We start from the raw sequence: 20,254 nt of genomic DNA on the forward strand, positions 1-20,254 counted from the left end.
ATTATGTGAAGCACTTTGTGCTACATTTGTCAGTAAAGTTTGATTGATTAATTGATAAATATATATATTTTTTTTTTGAGTTTTTTCCCCTTTGACTGGCCCTCAGTGGCCACCAGGTCATTGTAGTTCACCTTCACGAAAGTCCATAGAATAAATCGGCATTTTTAGCTCGTGGGGACACAGGAGCTGCTGGTCCACTGTTGCCTTGTTTGGTAAGTTTTTGTCAATGAGTTTAATGTGAACAAAGGATTTCAAACACCAAAGAGACAAAAACACACATTTTAATCTTAATTATAAGGGCAGGTTTGGGTCAACGACCCTGTGTGCTGTGTAATAAAATCAGTGATTTTCTCTATGGAGTTTGGTGAAGAGAATAAGGTAACACAAACTTAAAAAAAAAAAAAGCTGTCTCGCAGCGAGAAATAGCAACAAACATAGTTGTTAAAAGGTTCCAATCAGTTTGTCCTTTGTCTCTGCTGGCAGCCATGTTTCCACTGAAAGCGTGCATCCCATGTGTCAGCATCTCACACAGCCAAACCTGGACTGTGTGGAAGCGAAACAGATTTAAAAAAAATAGCATGCTCTGCAGATTAGTCTACATGTATACCTTCAGAAAATTTCCATTTCTTTCCATCCCCATGCACCAAGAAAACAGTAATGCACGTGCAATCTCAGCACAGGCCGAGCCACATGAGATAAACAGTGGTCGGGTGGGAGAAAATTACTATGTTATTGGGTTTTGAATGGAATTGTAGCCCTGTGGGAGAGTCTGACACTGCCTTTGTTATGTGTTGTGTGTTATTTTGTCACATGGCTGGCACGCCGCTGGCAGCTCCTCCACGCCCGCGTCTCAATTGCTGTGTTAACACAACTTTACATGGAGCTCATGTCGCGCGTGACAGTGACGAGGGACGGAAGGCGACGAGCGGCTGCGTGTTTCTGCAGAGGGTTAGAGCAGGTGATGCGTGTGTGTGTGTTTGTGTGTGTGTACAGTAGGATGAACCATAAAGCCATTGCTCTGAAAACACACAATAAAAACAAGATAGGAAGAAAATCTATAGAATTATTCATGGCTACTGTTTTTGTTTTTTTATTCAACAGAAAGGTGACAGAGGCAGCGTCGGCAACAGACATGGGGCCCCACGGTACATTTCTGAGATGAACAAATAAACTGAATCAATATCCCCGTTGTTGATGCCATGTGGCAGCGATTGATATTCCGCTGGTGCGTATGAAATATGCATGACTTTCTAAATCCAAAAATATTGTTTTTGTGAAACCAACCCGCCGCAAACTTTTAGATTGTGTTACAGGCAGCTAAGAATACACACGCCTTTGCCCTCCATGATACTGACTGGTATTTGAAACCCAGGATAATGTCAGGCACTGGATGCCACCGTCTGTGACTAAACAAAAAGAAGCGAGAAACTCCCACAGTATATGAAAATGAACAAATTAGTTTTGTTTTGTTTTCCTAATGAACTCTAGATATTGAAGGTTGTGAAAATTGATGTTTATGATACAAATTAGCAAAATGAAAACCAGTTTAAATCCATATTAAAGGAGACATATTCTGCAAAATCAACTTTTTAATCAATTTACTACTTTACTATATTTGGGACTCTGAAGGCCCTATGCGAAGGCAAAATGTGAGAAAAAGATGACTCACTCATGTTTTTGTGGTCCGCCTCAGTCTAAGTACAAGAAATAAAACATGCAATATTGACTACCACACTCATTGTTACGTCACAATGATACATTCCTGGAATTGTTGTGTGACGAGGGCAATAGTATCCGGAAGAGCGGAAGTCTGTGAAGTGTTCTATTCTTGGCTCCACAGTGCATCACAAAGTTCTCGACAAACTTCCAGCCTCAGAGGATTTATGTGTCCAGTGTATACATTTTATACATGACGGCAATGTGCCGGCTAGAGTCTGCAAATGATCTCTTTTCCGTTACTGCTGGAGCCTCAGTGACTCTGATGTAGTTTCCTGTGTCTCATTTGCATTCAAAGAGACAGGCACTCAAAACCGACCGTTCTGAACAGGTGTGTTGTGGCAGGGTGATTGAACTGCTGTGGTGCTTCATCCTTAAGGTATTTTGACCAAATCATGTGGCAGACATGTTCATGAGGACCCCAGGGAACTAGGTTAACTTTTAGAAATAGGGAATAATAGGAGCTCTTTAACAATTTTCCTCATGTTCCTCAGGTTTCCCCGTCGACATCCGACAAAATAATCAGAAATATCGTTATTATATTATAAATTATAAATATTATATAATTATAGGTTCCATAGTTCAAGTTCGTCACTACTTCCGATCCATTGAGCTGTCGCTTAAAAACTCGGTAGCCAATCAGCGGGCAGCTTCCTCAGGCCCGCCTTTGGTCAGAATTGCAAACAATTTAACAATTCCAAACAATAAAAATACAGCATTTTTGAATAATTAAATCTATATCCCTATAACTTCAGCTACATCAGATAAACACAGTCACTGTGGCTTTAAGAGTATTCATTATTAATATTAATTATGACTGAAAATACTTTTTGAATGCTTGGCAAAAACATGTGTATGCAAAGGATTCTGGGTACTTCATCTTTGCTGAGGACGCACAGCATGCGTCCTTGTAAATTTGTCTGTAAATGACTCGGTCCTTTGTAGAATCTGAAGGACCCACATTGGAACAGTCCAGTGACGGTGGTTCAGTGATACTTCAGTGATGCTTGAACTTCGGGGATCACTCTTGACGTGTTTGCGGGTTTGAGCTCGCTGAGGAGGATCATGTGAGGCTGGTTAGTCTATCCATAAATAAACCCTGCAATCAGTCTCTCTCTCTCCCCGCAGCAGTGGCACCACCCTGTGTGATGTGGCAGTCAGTGTTACAGTGATGTTGTGCATGTGTGATGTGAGCTCAAACACTCTGATCATCGCTGAAGCATCTTAAAGTAATGGTAAAGCTTTTGCCTCATCAGTATTTTATCCATAACTAAATCAGAGCGAGCTGCTGCTGATGCTGCTGATGCTGCTGCTGCTGGCTGTCATGTCTTCTGTCTCACAGAAACCATTTTCACTGCTGGAAACATGGATCTGTACAACATTAATCAGCCTCTCTGACAGAGCAGGCAACAGAAGGCATCAAACGGAGTATATTTTTGACTATATGCAAAGCATATCTGCATGTTGCAGATACACTAGAGGCACTGGATCGTCATTTGCCCGTGGGCATTGCATGCATGCATGCAGGTGTAGAAATCTCTTGCCATTTCACAATCTCTCTGGGTGATTACCACCAGAATAACTATGCTAATTGTTTAATAATCGCACTTTGCTCTTCATCAAAGGAGAGATTTTTGCATAATATTTCCCGCAAGTTCAAAGCTATCTTTATGCTGAACAAATGGCCCCGACTCTGGAGGCTGCCTTTAAATGCACCAAAGAGAGAGCAGGGTTAGAAGACAGCCATGTAATTGCATAATTAAAACAAGGTTATCAAAGTCGAAAGCAAAGCACTTTTGTCATACATTTGCCATTAAAAAGCTATAGGCTCGTTCGGTGCTGCGGGGCCTTACAGATCTTAATTGAGCACCAGTGTCAAATACTTAAGCTCTATCTAATGTGATTTAATGTATGCACTCTCTTCTAAAACCTCTGGCTACACAATGGGAATATCACTTTTCTGAGTGTGCGTGTGTCTTTTTTTTGTAAGTCCTCCAATTGTCCCCATCAGATTTTTTAAGTCAGCCAAGGTTGGTTGAGGTTGAGGTTGAATGTCTGCTTGAATCGCTCTGCATTCAGTCTCTGCATACGAGACATGAGGCAATATGCAATGCTATTGTGCATCAAGATACAAATAAATATGTTGATTGTGGTAATGTCCATTATCAGTATCGGTATCAACAACATGATTTATTTTATATCAGCGCCACAAGGGGGAGCCTGCATCTTTCCAGTCGTTCCCAGACCTGTTCATCACAATGGTTAAATGATTCTCATTCATTTTGTGCAGGATAATCATGACATTAAATGACTTGATCATCCTGTGCCCATTTGCAATACACTCTTAGAAATAAGGATTCCAAAAGGGTCCTTCTACAAGGGCTGAGGTTCTACCTGGAACCATTTGCTTCTGAAAAACCCTTTCCCAAAGAAAACGTTTTTCAAGGGTTCTTGGTAACACTAATGGTTACAGTAAGAACCATTTTCAATCTCCAAAAGGGTTCCAGAACTTTATAACTTCTTTTATAACCTTTATAAAAAGGTTCTATCTGAGGCCAAAAAGGGTTCTCCTATTAGGACAAGCTGAAGAACCTTATATGGTTCTACCCAGCACTTTTATTTCTAAAAGTGTAGCATCTGTCAGACCTTTGGTCAAAGTTGTGTTTTTTTGTGATATTGGTACCTTTATTTTGAAACTTTATGCCATTTTTTAACATTTGAGGTAATGGTACATTTCAGTAGCCATTTTAACACATTTTAGCAGGGAAAAGCAAAAACACCATGGCTCTATTTTCTTCATGTAAGTCAGGACACTGTGACAGTGAATGTGCCCTGAAACAGAGCGCTAAATGGAGCTCAGCCATCAATAATTTGTTTATTTCCACCTGTGTTTTTCCCTACTGTGATCTGTCAAAATGGCCGTTGTGTAAAGAGCAAAAACAAAAAAAAAATGTTTTAAAGTTATGACACTAATATCATGAATCATGATTATTTTTGTCATCATAAACATGACATTGTTATAGCGTCTCATGCCTATTAGGATGAGCAATTCCACTCCCTCTCATCGACCTTCTGGTCAAAGGTCTGTCCTCAAAGCACTGGAAGACAACTACAGTCACGTTTTTGTAACTTTAAACCTATTTTTGGGGGGTAATATAAGTAATGTCATGTTATTTTTTGAACAGTTTTAACCTTAGTTCATCTGCTTTGTGCCTGGTTCCCGTGACTCACAGCGAGTTTACAAGGTCACGGTGACAAAAAGGGATTGCATGGCTCACAGCAACCGCATTCATCGTCCTCCCCCTCTGTCTGCCTCACCCACTTTTAACAGCACAGTCACCAGGTGGCAACACTTTAACATTAAAATTTCATGAAAGACGCAGAACGCTCACTGTATACTTTTCATTAAAACTTGAATCTTACACAGGGGAAACACCCACACACACAAAAAAAAACCCTATAACAGTCCACTTCTCTGGATAATTTGGGTGACAGGTGCACTGAAACATAATAAGATCTCAGTGCCTAAATATTCATCAACCTCTGTGGAAACAGATCATTCCTCACAATGAACCGTCAACCCCACTGTGTTAATGTCAAAAAAAGAACATTTTTCAAAAATAGAATCTCTTCTCTCCTTCCCTCTATTCCTCCTTTTTGTCACCCCCATTCCCCTCTCCCTCGTATTATTATTATTATTATTTCCCTTAGTGTTTAATGTTTAATTTAAGCTCCCAGTGCAGAGCAGAATCAACAAGAGAGGGTGCTCCACCAGCAGCAGGCATAGTTCCACAGCGCCCCCACATGGATGTGAACGGAGACGTCCCCCTCATCCCCTCCTCCCCCCACCTGGGCTGTGAGACGCAGCAGGTGCAGTTCAGCTGCAGAGAGCAGACAGATATACTTAGACAGTGATGGGTAATGATGTCAGAGACCTCTGTCTTTGTGTGGACAAAGTAAGATTATTAACCTTTGGAGCTCATCTTCCGAAGGTCATGAAAGTGCTATTGTTGTGTTTTTAAGCAGCTACAGAGTCTGGCTTTTCTGCTCTCGGTAGTTGCCGGAGACCAAAGTCGAGCTGAGAGGAAAGATGATGTAGGACACAAACATGTTGTTTTGGTTTTAGCAATTTAATCTAATTATATTCTCTCGTGAATTGTGCTCGATTTGCAAAATATGTCACAGTGGACATTATGATTTAGTTAGAAACGGCTGTATATTCGTACAATTATTTAAATGTTCTTGCTCAGTGATGTGGGTTTTTCTCTTTTTTTAGTCTCTGAGATCTGGAGAAACTTTTCCTCTATCCCATAATACTTAATCCAATCAGGAGCCAGAACTCCACAAACAGTGGGTCCTCTTTGATCATTTGGCAAATTCTACAAAAAAAACAAGCTATCGATGCAAATCAGGGATTATTTTAATTTGTCTTGCACCTGTGCATCTTATTTCAGTGGAATAATCATTTTAAATGTTCAATCTTCTATATGCAAATTAAAATGTGCAACACAGACTTGGGGGGAGACGACTAATATTTTAAATCTCTCATTCATTTTCTGTCACACAGTGAATATTGAACTGAAGCTTAATCCAGCAGAAAAATTGCACTTCTTTTTTTTTTTGAAAGATTAATCTTTCATGATAGATTGGGATTATCCTAAATTCAGTGTCGTATGATCATATTGACAACAAAGGTTTGATTATAAATAATATTATTATTATGATACTGTGTCAAAATTGTATGCACTTAAAAAACTTCCTACTAGGCTGTATCTAATATTATTACAGATAAAAATAAAATAAAATAAAGCAGACATCCAAACTAAAGCCTCCTATCTTCACCATCAGCAGCAGCGGCAGATGAACTTGTTTTCTCAAAGAACACTAGAATATCTTTATCTGTGCTCTCGGTGAGAAGCCCCCGCCGCTCGCTCGCACTCGCCCTCGTTTCTCTTCTCCTTAGAAACATTTTGCCTCCAATCGGAGGGGAAAATGCGCAAGGAGTGAAATATCTGAGTCATCAGCAAAGACTGCAGGTCTGCAGGTGGTTGAGATGTGGAACATCAAAGTTCCCAAACTGCTGTGAGGAGAACTCTCGGTGCTGGAGGGAGCTTTCATCTCGGGCCGTGTTCTTAGAGGGATGGATACGGCAGGATGTGTGGGCAGTTTTACTCGCAGTGGCTCAGCTTTTAAATCAGAGCTTCCACTTCCGTAGTTTGTGATGGCAGAAACTATTCTAGTGATTCAGGAACCTTCAAACGGTTCTTGTTCCTGCTTTTCAACTGGCGGTGACTGCTAAAATGAAATTGAATCACTGTCTAAGCAGTAAAGCCCAACAAAGCATGTATTTTAAACATTATATTTCAGGTTGTTTAAAGTGTGGTTGTTTGAGGTACTGAAACGGAGGCTTAATGAATTTATTAACCCTTAAAACAGAGCATTTCAGCTACTTTTTTCCATTACTATGTTTAAACGTACAGTTTATACAGAGGCTATAAGAATGTGGAGTGTCTTATATCATTTTTTTAGCACAACATATGTGCAATCTGATGGAAAACTGTTCAAAATGTTTAAAATCGGATTCAATTTGTGAAAATTTGGAAATAGGTCAAAGTTCACTTGGCTCGTTTTTATGAGAAAAACACTATTTTGTGACTTCTACACAGTTATTGCTACTTTATATAACTATTAAAAATGCAATGTCAAAATGAATCATAACTTTGACTCAACAACACATTAGAAGAAGAAAGAAACTAATTTTTTTAAAGCCACCATATGTGACCTATAAGCACACACGCCCAGGATGTCCATATAAGGAGTTGCGTATTATTCCCACGGCAATTTACCATGGGTGCACCTGCCATTTTATTTACACTTTTTGTGAGTGGAAATTAAACATTGCTTTACCACATGGAGAAAATCAGCAAATCAGCAAGGATTTCAAACACAGAAGTCACAAAATAATAATTATATTAGCACTCCATTGTGCTGTGATGTAAAGATTTCCTCGGTGCTCTTTGGTGCAGAAAGTGAGTGACTCACAAAGACTGTCTAATGACGAGATGAAGTCGCTAACACGTTGTTTATCGATCCCGCTGCATGCCGCCCTGTTTTTATTGCACATCATTCATTCGTTCGCACAGCTGCCAGGAGCAATCACTGGGGTTTCGTGTCTTACCCAAGGACACATAAGTACACACACTGGAGGAGTGAATCACTGACCTTCTGTTAAGAAGATCGACAATACTTCCTCTTGAGCCACAACTTTAATATGCACTCCAAAAAAAATTGTGTATTATCTTTTATTTATTGAAGTGCTTCGACATCATCTGCTGCTTCGGTAACGCAAAAAAAACATTTTAAAGGTGCATTATGTAATAAATCTAAAGCAACTGGCTATAAAATCCTCCAAATATGTCACAGAGACTCAGGAATAATGTTCATATAACAAACTGAACTCACCAACAACAACAGTACAGACAAAATATTTGCATTAAAAAAAATATCTTGCAGACTGCAAATCATGTTTATGTTTTGAAATCATGTATTAGCATGTGGCGCCACCTACCGCCGTCTACCAATCATTGCAGTCAGTAGAGTCTCAGCTGCCGAGCAACCACGGGTTACCAGTTACGTCAGAAAATGAAACCTAAAAGACCTCGGTATTTTGAATTTGAATGTAGTAACCGTTTTTGGCCACATTCTTACATATGGCACCTTTAAATTTAAGATTTGATTTAACACCAAGGTTTTCCCCTACTGATAAAACTGAGAAAAGATCAAGTCTGAGCTGACAGAATTCTGACCAGAACACTTTATGACTCCTAAATCTTTCCACTAGTCAGATGGCGGCAGACGGCTAATTTTAAAATAGCTCTTTAAAAGAAAAAAAAAACAGACAAACATGCCTGATGTTTTTTTTTTTGTTTCCCCACAGTGCAGCTGAGGGGCATCAGACAAGAGATTCAGGTCAGGCAGCCTGGCAGCCCCTTCTCCTCTCCTGGTAGAGACTGTGAGCGAGTAAATGTTGTTTAACTCTTACACTGATCGCTGTGCTGCAGCTCTGCCTCGTGTCAACATCCACATCAGTCAGTGGCTCACACTCTGACAGCAGCTGACTCTACTGTCTGCTATTTTCCAGGTGACTGAGCTTATATTCACAGGGTTTCCTCAGTTGTTTCTTGCCATTTACCCCACACCCTTACTTACACTTGGAGCCCCATTTACTGCAGTTTTCATCATTTTTTTTTTTTTCAGTCCCAAACTCTAAAATTAGTCAGCTTCTCACCGGGGACAAATTAACAGCTTTCCACAAAATAGACCAGCAGCGTGATGTAGCTGAGGATGAGAACTTGCAGGGACATGACTGATGCTGCTGTCACTGTGAGTGAAGGCGCGATTCAAGCCAGACGTTCTCCTGAGTTACTGTTTGTCCAGACTGCAGGAGAACGTCCAGAGCATTCAGGCAAGGGGTGACAATGGGTTCTTTTGGGACATTCAATTTTGACTATCGGAGGCTGAGAGGAAAAGATTTTGGCTCTCAATTCACAAGCCAGTTCCCACTCTGACCAAGAAATGACTGTATATAAACCAGGGCTGAACCATTTTGATTAAGTATCTAATTGCAATTATTTCTGACTGAAATTGTGATTGCGATATGATTTGCGATGTCAGAGGCAATTTTGACATCATTTTCATTTGAATAATATGATTGCTGTGGGATATTTTTGCAGATGTGTGAGAAACATAGATGTCTGTAGAATATGATGGTTATAGAGCAGGACAATGTGAAATGTAAAATGGTAATTTGACCAGTATTTTGGCTCTAAGATATATTGCACCTGTGATTTATAGTTTAATTCATTATTCGGCCCTAATGTACACAGCAGGTGTAAATCCATGTCAGCCTTAAAGGACTCATATTATACCCTATTTCTACAAGTTAACCTAGTTCCCTGGTGTCCCAATGAACATGTCTGTTACATGCTTTGGTCAAAATACCTTAAGGATGAAGCACCACAGCAGTTCAATCACCCTGCCAAAACAGCCCTAATCAGAACGCTCTGTTTTGAGTGCCTGTCTCTTTAAAAGCAAATGAGACGCATGAAACTACGTCAGCGTCACTGAGGCTCCTGCAGCTAACAGCAGTTAGCATTTGGAAAAGCGATCATTTGCCGACTCTAGCCGGCACATTGTCGTCATATATAAAATGTATCCACTGGACACGTAAATCCTCTGAGGCTGGAAGTTTGTGTAGAACTCTGTGCTGCACTGTACAGACAAGAATAGAACACTTTGCTTATTTCTGCTCTTCAGGATACGATTGCCCTCGCCTGCATTCTCGTGTTTTTTTAGGGACAAAGCGGAGCTCCGTGAGACAATATTTCCAGGAATGTGTCATTGTGACACAATGACACATTGTAGCAATGAGTGCGGAAGTCAACATCGCATGTTTTATCTCCTGTATGGACCACAAAAACATGACTGAGTAATTTTCACACTTTGCCTACTCAGGGCCTCAAGAGTCCCAAATATAAGTATTAAATTGATTAAAATGTTCATTTTGCATTATGTGTCCTTTAATATTATTATTGCCACTAAATGAACGGAAACAAGATGCAGTCATGCAGCCATACATGTATAGTGAGAAAATATCCTGAACTAATTTCTGACTATTTGGGATGTCTCAACCTCATTTAAATGGTTATGTCCCTCTTTCACAATTCTATTCTTAAAATATTTGCACAATGAACTCCTATTTACACAAATTGTTGTGTAAAGCAGCTTTGAGTGGTCATCATGGCTAGAAAAACGCTATATAAATACAGAGCATTTATGACCAGTGGAAAATGAATGAATGTCCAACCCGAGGCGGCGTGCTTGACCCTTTTTAACATTGGTCGTAAACTGAGGCGTGCATGCTAATATCCACATGTATTATTGGCAGTGTTGGCAGTATTCACTTGGACTGAGCGGGTGACACGACCACATGGAGGCACCATAATTGTCCCTTTTTCACAATGTCGCTTTTTTGGTCTTTTTCATTGACTCCACTTAACATCAGTGCTGTTTCGTTATTGTTTAAATGTAATCTCAGGATGCAGCATTTCAGTGAGAAATGTGCTCCCTCACATGCCAGGACATTATCCTGATAGCACTTCAGAACTAAACATGATCCTCAGACGTTGAATAGAGCAGCTGGGACAGAAGCTGCAGTCTCTTTCAGAGTGTTCTCAAATGCCTTTGACCTTTGTGGTTCACTCTGGTTTTATCTTTGCAAACCACAGGCCTGCACAATATGTCTTTCACACCAGTCTGGACTCTCCACACCTTATCAGTTAGAGCACAGAATAATGGTGCAAAAGCTCTCTGTTTGAGATTGATAAAGGAAGGGGGACAGTTTCTCCCATCACACACTTACAGCTTATCAAAGATGCTCGTCTGGAGAGGTGGTTGGATAGTGAGTTTGCATTGAAGCCGTCCTGGCTGAGGAGAAAGGAGACGCATTCAGCATTACAAAGTCGGTGCTGAGGAACTCAACTTATTTATGCTGTTGTGTTCAACAATGTGCCAAAAAACTGGTTTTGGACAAGCATTCACTTGCCACTTTATTAGGTCCATCTGTTCCACAATTAGCCAAACCTATGACAGCAACTCAGTGCATTTAAAGGACTCATATTATACCCTGTTTCTACAAGTTAACCTTGTTCCCTGGTGTCCCAATGAACATGGCTGTGAAATGCTTTGGTCAAAATACCTTAAGGATGAAGCACCACATCAGTTCAATCACCCTGCCAAAACAGCCCTGATCAGAACGCTCGGTTTTGAGTTCCTGTCTCTTTAAATGCAAATGAGACACAGGAAACTATGTCAGCATCACTGAGGCTCCGGCAGCTAACAGCAGTTAGCATTTGGAAAAGCGATAATTTGCGGACTCCAGTCAGCACATTGCCGTCATATATAAAATGTATCCACTGGGCACGTAAATCCTGAGACTGGATGTTTGTGTAGAACTCTGTGCTGCACTGTGCAGCCAAGAATAGAACACTTCACATACTTCCGCTCTTCCGGATACTGTCGCGATCGCCTGCACTCTTGCGTTTTAGGAGTGTGGAAGTCAACATCGCGTGTTTTATCTCCTGAACTTAGACTGAGACAGACCACAAAAACATGACTGAGTCATCTTTTTCACACTTTGCCTACTCATAGGGACTCCAGAGTCCCAAATATAACTATTAAAATGATTTATAGTTGATTTTGCATAATATGTCCCCTTTAAGCATGTAGATAAACTGCTGAAGCTCAAACCAAGCATCGGAATAGGTGATTTAATTTTCTTTGAATGTGGTTACCAGATGGGCAGGTCTGAGTACTGAGAAAGTGCTGATTTACTGGGAATTTCATGCGCAATCATCTCGAGGGTTCACAGAGAATAACCGCTGAGCGCGTACGTCAATAAATTATAATTTATTCCTATTCGCAAATCACAGTTTGCCCTAAAGCTGCAGTAATTCCGCACAATACCTACCCAATGCACCTTTAATTATCTCATTGTGCTGCCACAGAAATTATTTTAATCATCACAGTGAGAGTAATCTTCACTGAATATAACTCAAAAATGTGGGGAAAGGGCCACAGTGAAAGTGACGGCACTTTTATCAGCCTTTATCTGGATTTGTTAATATTTATACTGTGACAGGGGCTGAGTGGAGAATGTTCCGCAGTGCGCTCCGCAGAGACTGACTCGATTCTGGATGAATCAGTCACAGGAAAGAACAGCACTCTGTATACAGCACATCTTGTTCATATTGAATTGCAGTCCCCAGCTGTCTCCAAGATTAAAATCCTCCCGCAGCTCGTCTGCTTTTCTTTATTTTCCTCTGCTCTGTGATATCTGTGCAGATTTGATAAAAGATGTTCTTAACAATAAGGATTTTATCTGTGTTCACATAATCACTGTTTGTAGTGGACCGACTGTTCGTATACTTTCTGTAGCAGACAACAATGAGGAGGGGGGGGAGAAAAAGTTCACGAACAATAGTTGTTGTTGCTTGTGCTTTTTCAGCATCAAAAAGAGCTTATTGAAGCAAGTTTGGGCCCAAATTGTTTTCTGAGTGCAGAGAAACTCTCCAAGCTCCAAATTGCAGGAAAAAAATCGAAAGACTTTCAATTGAGCAGTACAAAAACACACCGGGGCAGAAGAAAATGTGTCGTTTTCATGCAGCACAAGCTGCCAGGCTTTAATATGACCACCAATGTGTAAGTTATGAAATAGATAAAATTTTGTGAAGGGTAGCTGTATGAAGTACTGAGGCAGGTGAGGCTCAAATGCAATTCTCAAAACATAACAAACACTGTCATTAAGAATTGGTGCTGAATGATTCCATGGTGATTTCACAATTATGTTGTGGATTTGAGCAATAATTATTCTGTTGAAGGGGGTTTCTTTGTTATCGTAGTTTTGGATTTTTCATTAGTTTTATTTTTTACATTGTTTTCATTCGTTTTTAGAGTGGGTTTTCTAGTTTTTATTTGTTTATATCACAGTCTACAAGAAAGTAACCTGAAGTGTAAAATGTGCATTATGCTGCTGAGGTTGGATGCAGTTAGTGTGAAAGGTAAAACAAATATACATAGCCAACAGACTAAAGACACATGAATATAACAACATAAATAACAATGTATATCCCTCATGAGACACATTGCTTGTGAGCCTCCACAATCAGTCTCAGCAGCTCAATCTTAGGAAGAACATGAGCAAAATGTAAGGTTTGATTCACTTACATGAACCAACTCAACCCAATGAACTACATAACAAATATTAGGATTGTTTAAATAAAACCTTTCGAAATTGCCAGCAGAGAAAAAAAATACTACACATTTTTGCACATTTTCACTATAATTTTAGTATTTTATGAACACACAATTCAGTTTCAATTCGTTATCTGTTTGTTTTGTTTTTTTAACTCTCGTTTTAATTTTTACGAAAATGTCCGTTTTCTTTATTCTGTTCGTTTTCATTAACTATAATAATCTTGGTTGTAAACATGTGACGGCGTTAAAGTTTGATTTGCAATTTTGTATTTGGACACCAATGCAACTGGGTCACATGACCAGAAATGGAGTTCCTAAAATAGAGATGCATACATATTTATTTGTATTGTTTATTATGTCAAGGTATTTTGAATAATATGACATTTTCATACAACACTCTTAGAAATAAAAGTGCTAAGTAGAACCATATAAGGTTCTTCGGGTTGTCCTCATAGGAGAACACTTTTTGGTTCCACCAAGAACCCTTTTAAAACCCTTTATTCAGGAAATGTGTTTTAAAGGGTTCTCTGGATCAAAATGGTTCGTACTGGAACCATTAGTGTTACCAAGAACCCTTGAAAAACCCTTTCTTCTGGAAAGGGATTTTCAGAAGCAAATGGTTCCAGGTAGAACCTCAGCCCTTGTAGAAGGACCCTTTAGGAACCATTATTTCAAAGAGTGTATAAAGAACAAAAAGGTCAATGTAATTGGTCAAACTTGAATGTGTATTAAACCACAAAAGCTGTGCTTCTGTGGCAAAGTGGTTGTCTCCCAGTCAGAAGATTCAGTGTCCCTAGACAACATAATTACCCCCCAGATTTCCATAATATAGCCAGCCACTGGAAGTCCACTACACACTCTAGTCCCGGTCCCATTCCCAGATGAAGACAATTGCATTAGGAATAGCATATGGAATAAAATCCATGCTGAATTATCAATTTAGCAGGGGAGAAACAACGACTGTTTTCCTGGTCCTGGTCACTTTCTTTTCACAGCAATATTTTTGGGCTGATGATTGGAGGCATTGAGAAGAGAAGACGTGTGATATCATATTGTTCTATCTTCTTACAGATCTGCCCAGTGGTCATAAATCATGCTGCCTCTCTCTTTCCCCCACCCAATATATTCTCATTCCCCATGTCCTCTTGAGGCCTTTTTCTGTATTCAAGCAAGAATCAAAGAGAGGAAAGGAAAAATAACGCAGTCTTTAAAATGGTTTCTTAACTACTGAATAATTTAAGATTTTATTAAGGTTTTGGGATAGTCCAAGCCAAGGTTAGGTTCCTATGTAGAACACTAAGAAAGTACAACCTTCAACAAGATGGACACTTTTTTTTTTTTTAAAGCTGCATGTGCCGTTTGACTATATATACATTTAGTGAAGCGTGTTAATGCTTCGATATGCATGCGCTCAATGATGCGTGGATGCGATGTGATAGATTTTGATTTTAATGTAACTTCAAAAATGACAATCTCAATTTCACCAGTATAAAACTAATAATCTGAAAAGAATGTGGAAGATAACGTGACTGCCAGTCGCAAGAGAAGGGGACATTTATTTCAGGCGCACATAATTAGTACCAGTTTAAATCTATGATTGTGTAAACCCCTGAATCTTGATCGGTCGCGCTCTTGGGGCTGTGGGGGATACGCAAGGTTACAGGCAGGACAGTTCCATCGCATGCACACTCCGTCACTGAAATCGCTCCCACCTAACACAGGCAGGTAGGAACCAAAAACACGAGGGGTGGAAATAAAACATAAATTCACATTAAAATAATCGCCCTTATTATTTATAGACACATATAGATGATGTATCAGTTTACTAGTCAAGATATTTAATATGTTCTATATAATATAATATAATATGCACAACGCTATTATATTTAATAGCCTATATGAAGATTAATTTGTAATTATGTGCAACTGAAAAAGAGCATCGTAAATTAATATCAATACATAACAATATGTGTCATCTTTGTACAAATATACCTCTGTGACACAAACTTCCCAAACAAAGCAGCATCAGACCCACAGCTCCCAGATTTTGGTTTTAAAAAAAACAAACAAAAAAAAAAACTTCAGTTTCCAGCTGTAAAATGCTGTCTATAGCTGTTGAAGAAGCACTTCAAACTAAAAAAAAAAAAAACTGAATTATCCTTTCAACTCATCACAATAACTCATTCAGTCACATCAGGTAACGCAGCAGCCTGAAATCCTCCTGAAAACCATGTCTCCTTCAGCTTCAGAGACACACTGTCGGTATCATAGTGGAGTTCCAAATAGGTTCACAGCTGGTTAGGCCACCGCTGTCGATATCAAGCACATCTTTATTCCATTCACGCTGCAGACAGACTGATAAAAAAAAAAAAAAATGAATATTAAGGGAAGAAATATAGAGTGCAGCATGAATACTAACAGTATCTCCTCTGCTTTGCATTGCTAATGTGGTCTGAAAACTTTAACTGTGAAATAACTGAGTGTGCAAATCTGAGGGTCTGAATTAAGTTTTATTCAAATTTATGACATCGTGTTGCAGATTCTATAATTTTTTTAAACATCTGTGTGATACGACTCCTGATTGAATAAGCTCAGATGAGGCAATGCCCCCGTTAATGGAGAGTTATGTTACATTTAGGTCAGACAGGATTCCTCGTCTCTGGGGAGTGAAGTGAGAAGTGAACAGAAAGCAGCTGACTCAGGACGGACTATCTTAAGCCTGTGTGAGTGACACACATCTTGGGTTTCCTCTTTTACACCAACGGCAACTTCCAACACATGTTAAAAATCACCCACGCAGCCAAAAGCAATGTTGTCTCTGAAGATTAATATGTTCCGAGATGCAGTACGCATTCAATTAAGACATAAGAACCTTGACTGGAAACTTACATTTCTAAACTTGCTGACTACCCTGCACTAAAGGCCATAGAGGAATTCATATAAAGTTTAACTTTTTTCTTTTTTTCAGTTTAAAGCTGTAAAACAGAAATAAACATTTTATTTAAAAATATATTTTTTCTTATGTCTATGTGGGCAATCATGTTTTTATTCAAACTTTACAATAGTGATAATATGGTGCATGTACCAAGAGAGAGAAAACCACACCACGGAGGGGAAAAAATAAATGAACACAAGAAGTAAAATAATTAAATTATGAATCAAACTCATTTATACAAAGCTCCACTGATGAAAACTATTGTTTATAAAACCAAATGTAAGATTGCTCCTGGGTGTTACACTGATACTGCTCCTGTCTGTCTTTGGTTGCCACCCTCTCTCTTGCACCTGATTGGTTCATGTCCTCTGACAGCGTGGTTTTCATTGGCCGAGTTTTGTCAACATGCAGCGCCTGTCGACCATATGTGTCAAGGCACCTCGAGTCAGGTAGGAAACACAGGAAGTTACCGGGATACAGTACAGTTTATGTGCTGTATGTGTCCTGTTTCCTTCCTGGGAGTAACCACATTAAACAATGTATATGAAGAAAACTATTTTTTCAAGCAATTTTGTTCACATTTTTAATTATTAATGTAATACAATTGTTTTTATCAGATGGGGAAAACACATAGATATGTGATATCCAAAGTACAAAATCTATGCTGGTCAAACTCCATGTTTGCTGTGTAACTCCTGTGACTGTAACATAGTGATATAGTTAGTGACACAGTTAGTTATCACCAACTGTTTGTTCAACAAATCAGGGTTTTTTTTATCCTTGAAAAAACATTTCTGGAAAATGTTGTTTGTCATACTTTTACTTTGAAGTTTTACTGGACGCTGATACCGGGTCGTTTCCGGGTGGTTGATGTGTACGGACAGGAGGAGCTGTGGTGACGGGTGAGGTCTCTTGTTGTGGCTGAGACAATTGTGGACAAAGTCTGGAAAGTTAAGACCGAAAAGGGAAACGGATTTTCGGAGTTAGGGCGCAATTGAAAGTCCCCTTTATTCCGGAATAGCAGAGATTTTTTTCCTGCCTTTTTACCACTTTTCTCCATTGGCTGTCCATGGATAGCTAGCTGCTAACGCTACATTACATACCGGAGCACCTGTCTCCATTGTCTCTGTCACGTCGGCGACTTCCGGTCGTCGTGTCCGCCAGGTCCTCTCAGTCTGGTACGATAAACAGCCAGCTGTTTTTGTTGTTTTTGACAGTCACACTGCTCTGCTGCTTCCACTGCCAGAGGCGGACAAACAAGATGGAGTGAGAGGTGCCTCTGTCCCGGAAATGCCCATCACAAACTGTAACTGGGTCCCACTGGTAGGGCTGGGCAATAATTCAGTATCGATATATATCGCTATAGTATTTCACTAATAGTTCATTAATAAGCAAACTTAATTGTTGATATGGTGTTTGTGTACTGTGTAAACGCACTTTGAGACATAACATATGATTGCCATGAAGGTTTTATGTCTAATATGTGACATGTCTCACAATGTAACAAGCGTGTGTTGTTTTCTGCCCACAAAGAAGAAATTATTAACTGGTTAATTCCTACAACTGTCACATTTGTAATATTTATTTAGCGATTTGACACTTTTCAATCATAAAAAAAAACATTCTTGGCAATATCGCCCAGCCCTCCTGTGCTATATATTTCATAGAACACTGAATTTCCCAACCATAAAACATGGCATCCCCTAAAGCAAAAGTAGGAGTCAACAGTGAGAGCAGCCCGCTGAAAGAATGCAGTGGTCAAGCTGGAGAAGCAGCTCCAAATCATCGGATATACTGTCTGGATGACCTGGAGACCGTCGCCACAGTCGGTGAGTTTCACTATGTCATGTGACATTGACTCAACACAACAGAAAACACATCAGAAGTGTTTGGACATCGAAATGGGGAAGGGTCACTACCACTTTCACATGTCCTGATACGATATACTTTACCAGTGATTCCCAAGATTGGTTCTGGACCCTCAAATTGGTCACTGGATATATTTTTTTTGGTTCCCCAAATTTGCAAATATTTATTTGTGAATTAAATAACATGATGTGATAAGGGCTGCAACTGTCGATTATTCACTTGATTAATTGAGTAATCTTTTCAATCATAACTGTCAGAAGATGTCAGTGTGTTTCACATGTGGAAATTATGATATTCTCCAATATTTAGTTTTGTCCACAGACCAAAATGATTTAATGATATCTTTGTTAAATGGAAGAAAGAAACTAGAAAATCAGAAAAGAAAAAAGAAAACTCAAACCAATTCATCAATTATCAAATTGTTGTTGTTGTTTCAGCCCTATCAGATGGATTTACCAAACATCTCTTGAAAATGATTAATTAACTAATAATTCAAAATGATAAAAACATGACATGCAGACATAAAATGTAAATTAGTTGCTACTTTCTGTGCAAATTGGATCTTATCATGACTGAGATTGTGATTTGGGTCAAGGCAAGAGGATAGAAAACACTGACTGTTCTGTACTATACTGATACAATATCTCAGCCTGAGTCATTTTACATCTTGTAAACTACAGTGCTCTTTATAATTGTGCTGTATATTTATTCTCTCTGCATAGATATGTATGACTCCAACTGTCTAACTACAAATTTAAAGGAAGGTTTTTAAACTGCACATGTGACTAAAACAATAACATGTTTGTTTTTTATATTGACATAAGTTCTCACAGCTGAAATGACCACTGTCAGATGTTGACTTGACGGCTCTCTTTATAGCCTGTGCTCAGTGAAGCATATATTGTTTGTATGTATTATTTAACATCACAATCAATACTCATGTCAGATTTAACTTTCCTTTATTTTTGATATCAGACTCTGACCAGTCCTGCATCAATACCATCCTGAGTATTGTTCTTCTTCACAGGCTATTTTTATTTATTATTACACCTAAACAACTACTGTGTTCAAATCCCCCCTAAGGACTTCTCTTTAGTTTTTAAAATGCCTTGCATCAATTTAACTATTTGTATTATTGCATCCCATAGGCAGTAACAAAAGATTTAAAATGTGTGTATTAAAGTTATCCATAAAATTCCTAGAAGTCCACTGTTGACCTAAGGAAGCTTAACTCACAAGACTTGTGTTCTGTTTCCCTGTATCCCTGCCTGCAGCCATGGTTTCAGTAGGAGCGAGCCCCCATGTCTCAGACTTGCGTACCTAAAGTAAAGCTTATAAAACCTTAACGAAAACATTTATTACCTAGACCGTGGCAGCTCACACTCTGCGCTGATGATCTGAAATGCTTTTACGCTTGTCATAAAAACAATAATGATCTCAAGCTTAGTGTTTCGTGCCATTGCTTCATCATAGGTGTGTTGCAGTCTTTGTCCTGCTCTTGCGAAATAGCCAAATCTGCATTTTTGTTCCACCTTGTCAACTCTCCTCTCATTGACAAGTGCTGCGCCGGAATGTGATGTTACTCTGCTCAGCTGCTGCACAGAGCATCAACCAGTTTCTGGTGTTTGTATCTGTGTGATTAACTTGTCTACACAACAGCTGTGTTATTTAAATGCGTCAGACACACAGGCTATTTAATTAAAATGAAAGTAACATAAATTAAGTCTGGGATTGGACTCGGCATTGGCAGATACCCAATATTAAAAGACTTTGACCAGGTTAGATGCCAAAAACCTTAATCAGGACATGGATCTTAATACATTACAAGTAAGATACTAGAATTATTGCCTCTTTGTGTGGGTGTCAGGGTTTACATTATTCAGCATATGCCGTCTTTGGCTGATATTTTTGTTGGAATAG

At 39.2% G+C, this 20,254-nt stretch overlaps 1 protein-coding gene across 2 annotated transcripts in view; it reads left to right on the forward strand.

The window, feature by feature from the left end:
• Positions 1-1,172: 1,172 nt before the first annotated feature.
• Positions 1,173-20,254, forward strand: part of prkx (protein kinase X-linked) — a 40,189-nt gene continuing 21,107 nt past the window's right edge. The window contains exon 1 of one of the 2 annotated variants that reach the window (XM_083901386.1): positions 1,173-1,225. Coding sequence is in view for 1 of the 2 variants with exons in the window: in XM_083901385.1 (XP_083757511.1) it covers positions 18,159-18,294 (136 nt within the window). In the remaining variant the exon portion in view is untranslated. Of the gene's footprint in view, positions 1,226-17,603; positions 18,295-20,254 lie in introns of those variants that run through there. The other variant, XM_083901385.1, reaches the window with a different exon arrangement.

Source organism: Microchirus variegatus (assembly GCF_963457635.1).
Source record: "Microchirus variegatus genome assembly, chromosome: 1".
In the NCBI taxonomy this organism is placed as follows: Eukaryota; Metazoa; Chordata; class Actinopteri; order Pleuronectiformes; family Soleidae; genus Microchirus; species Microchirus variegatus.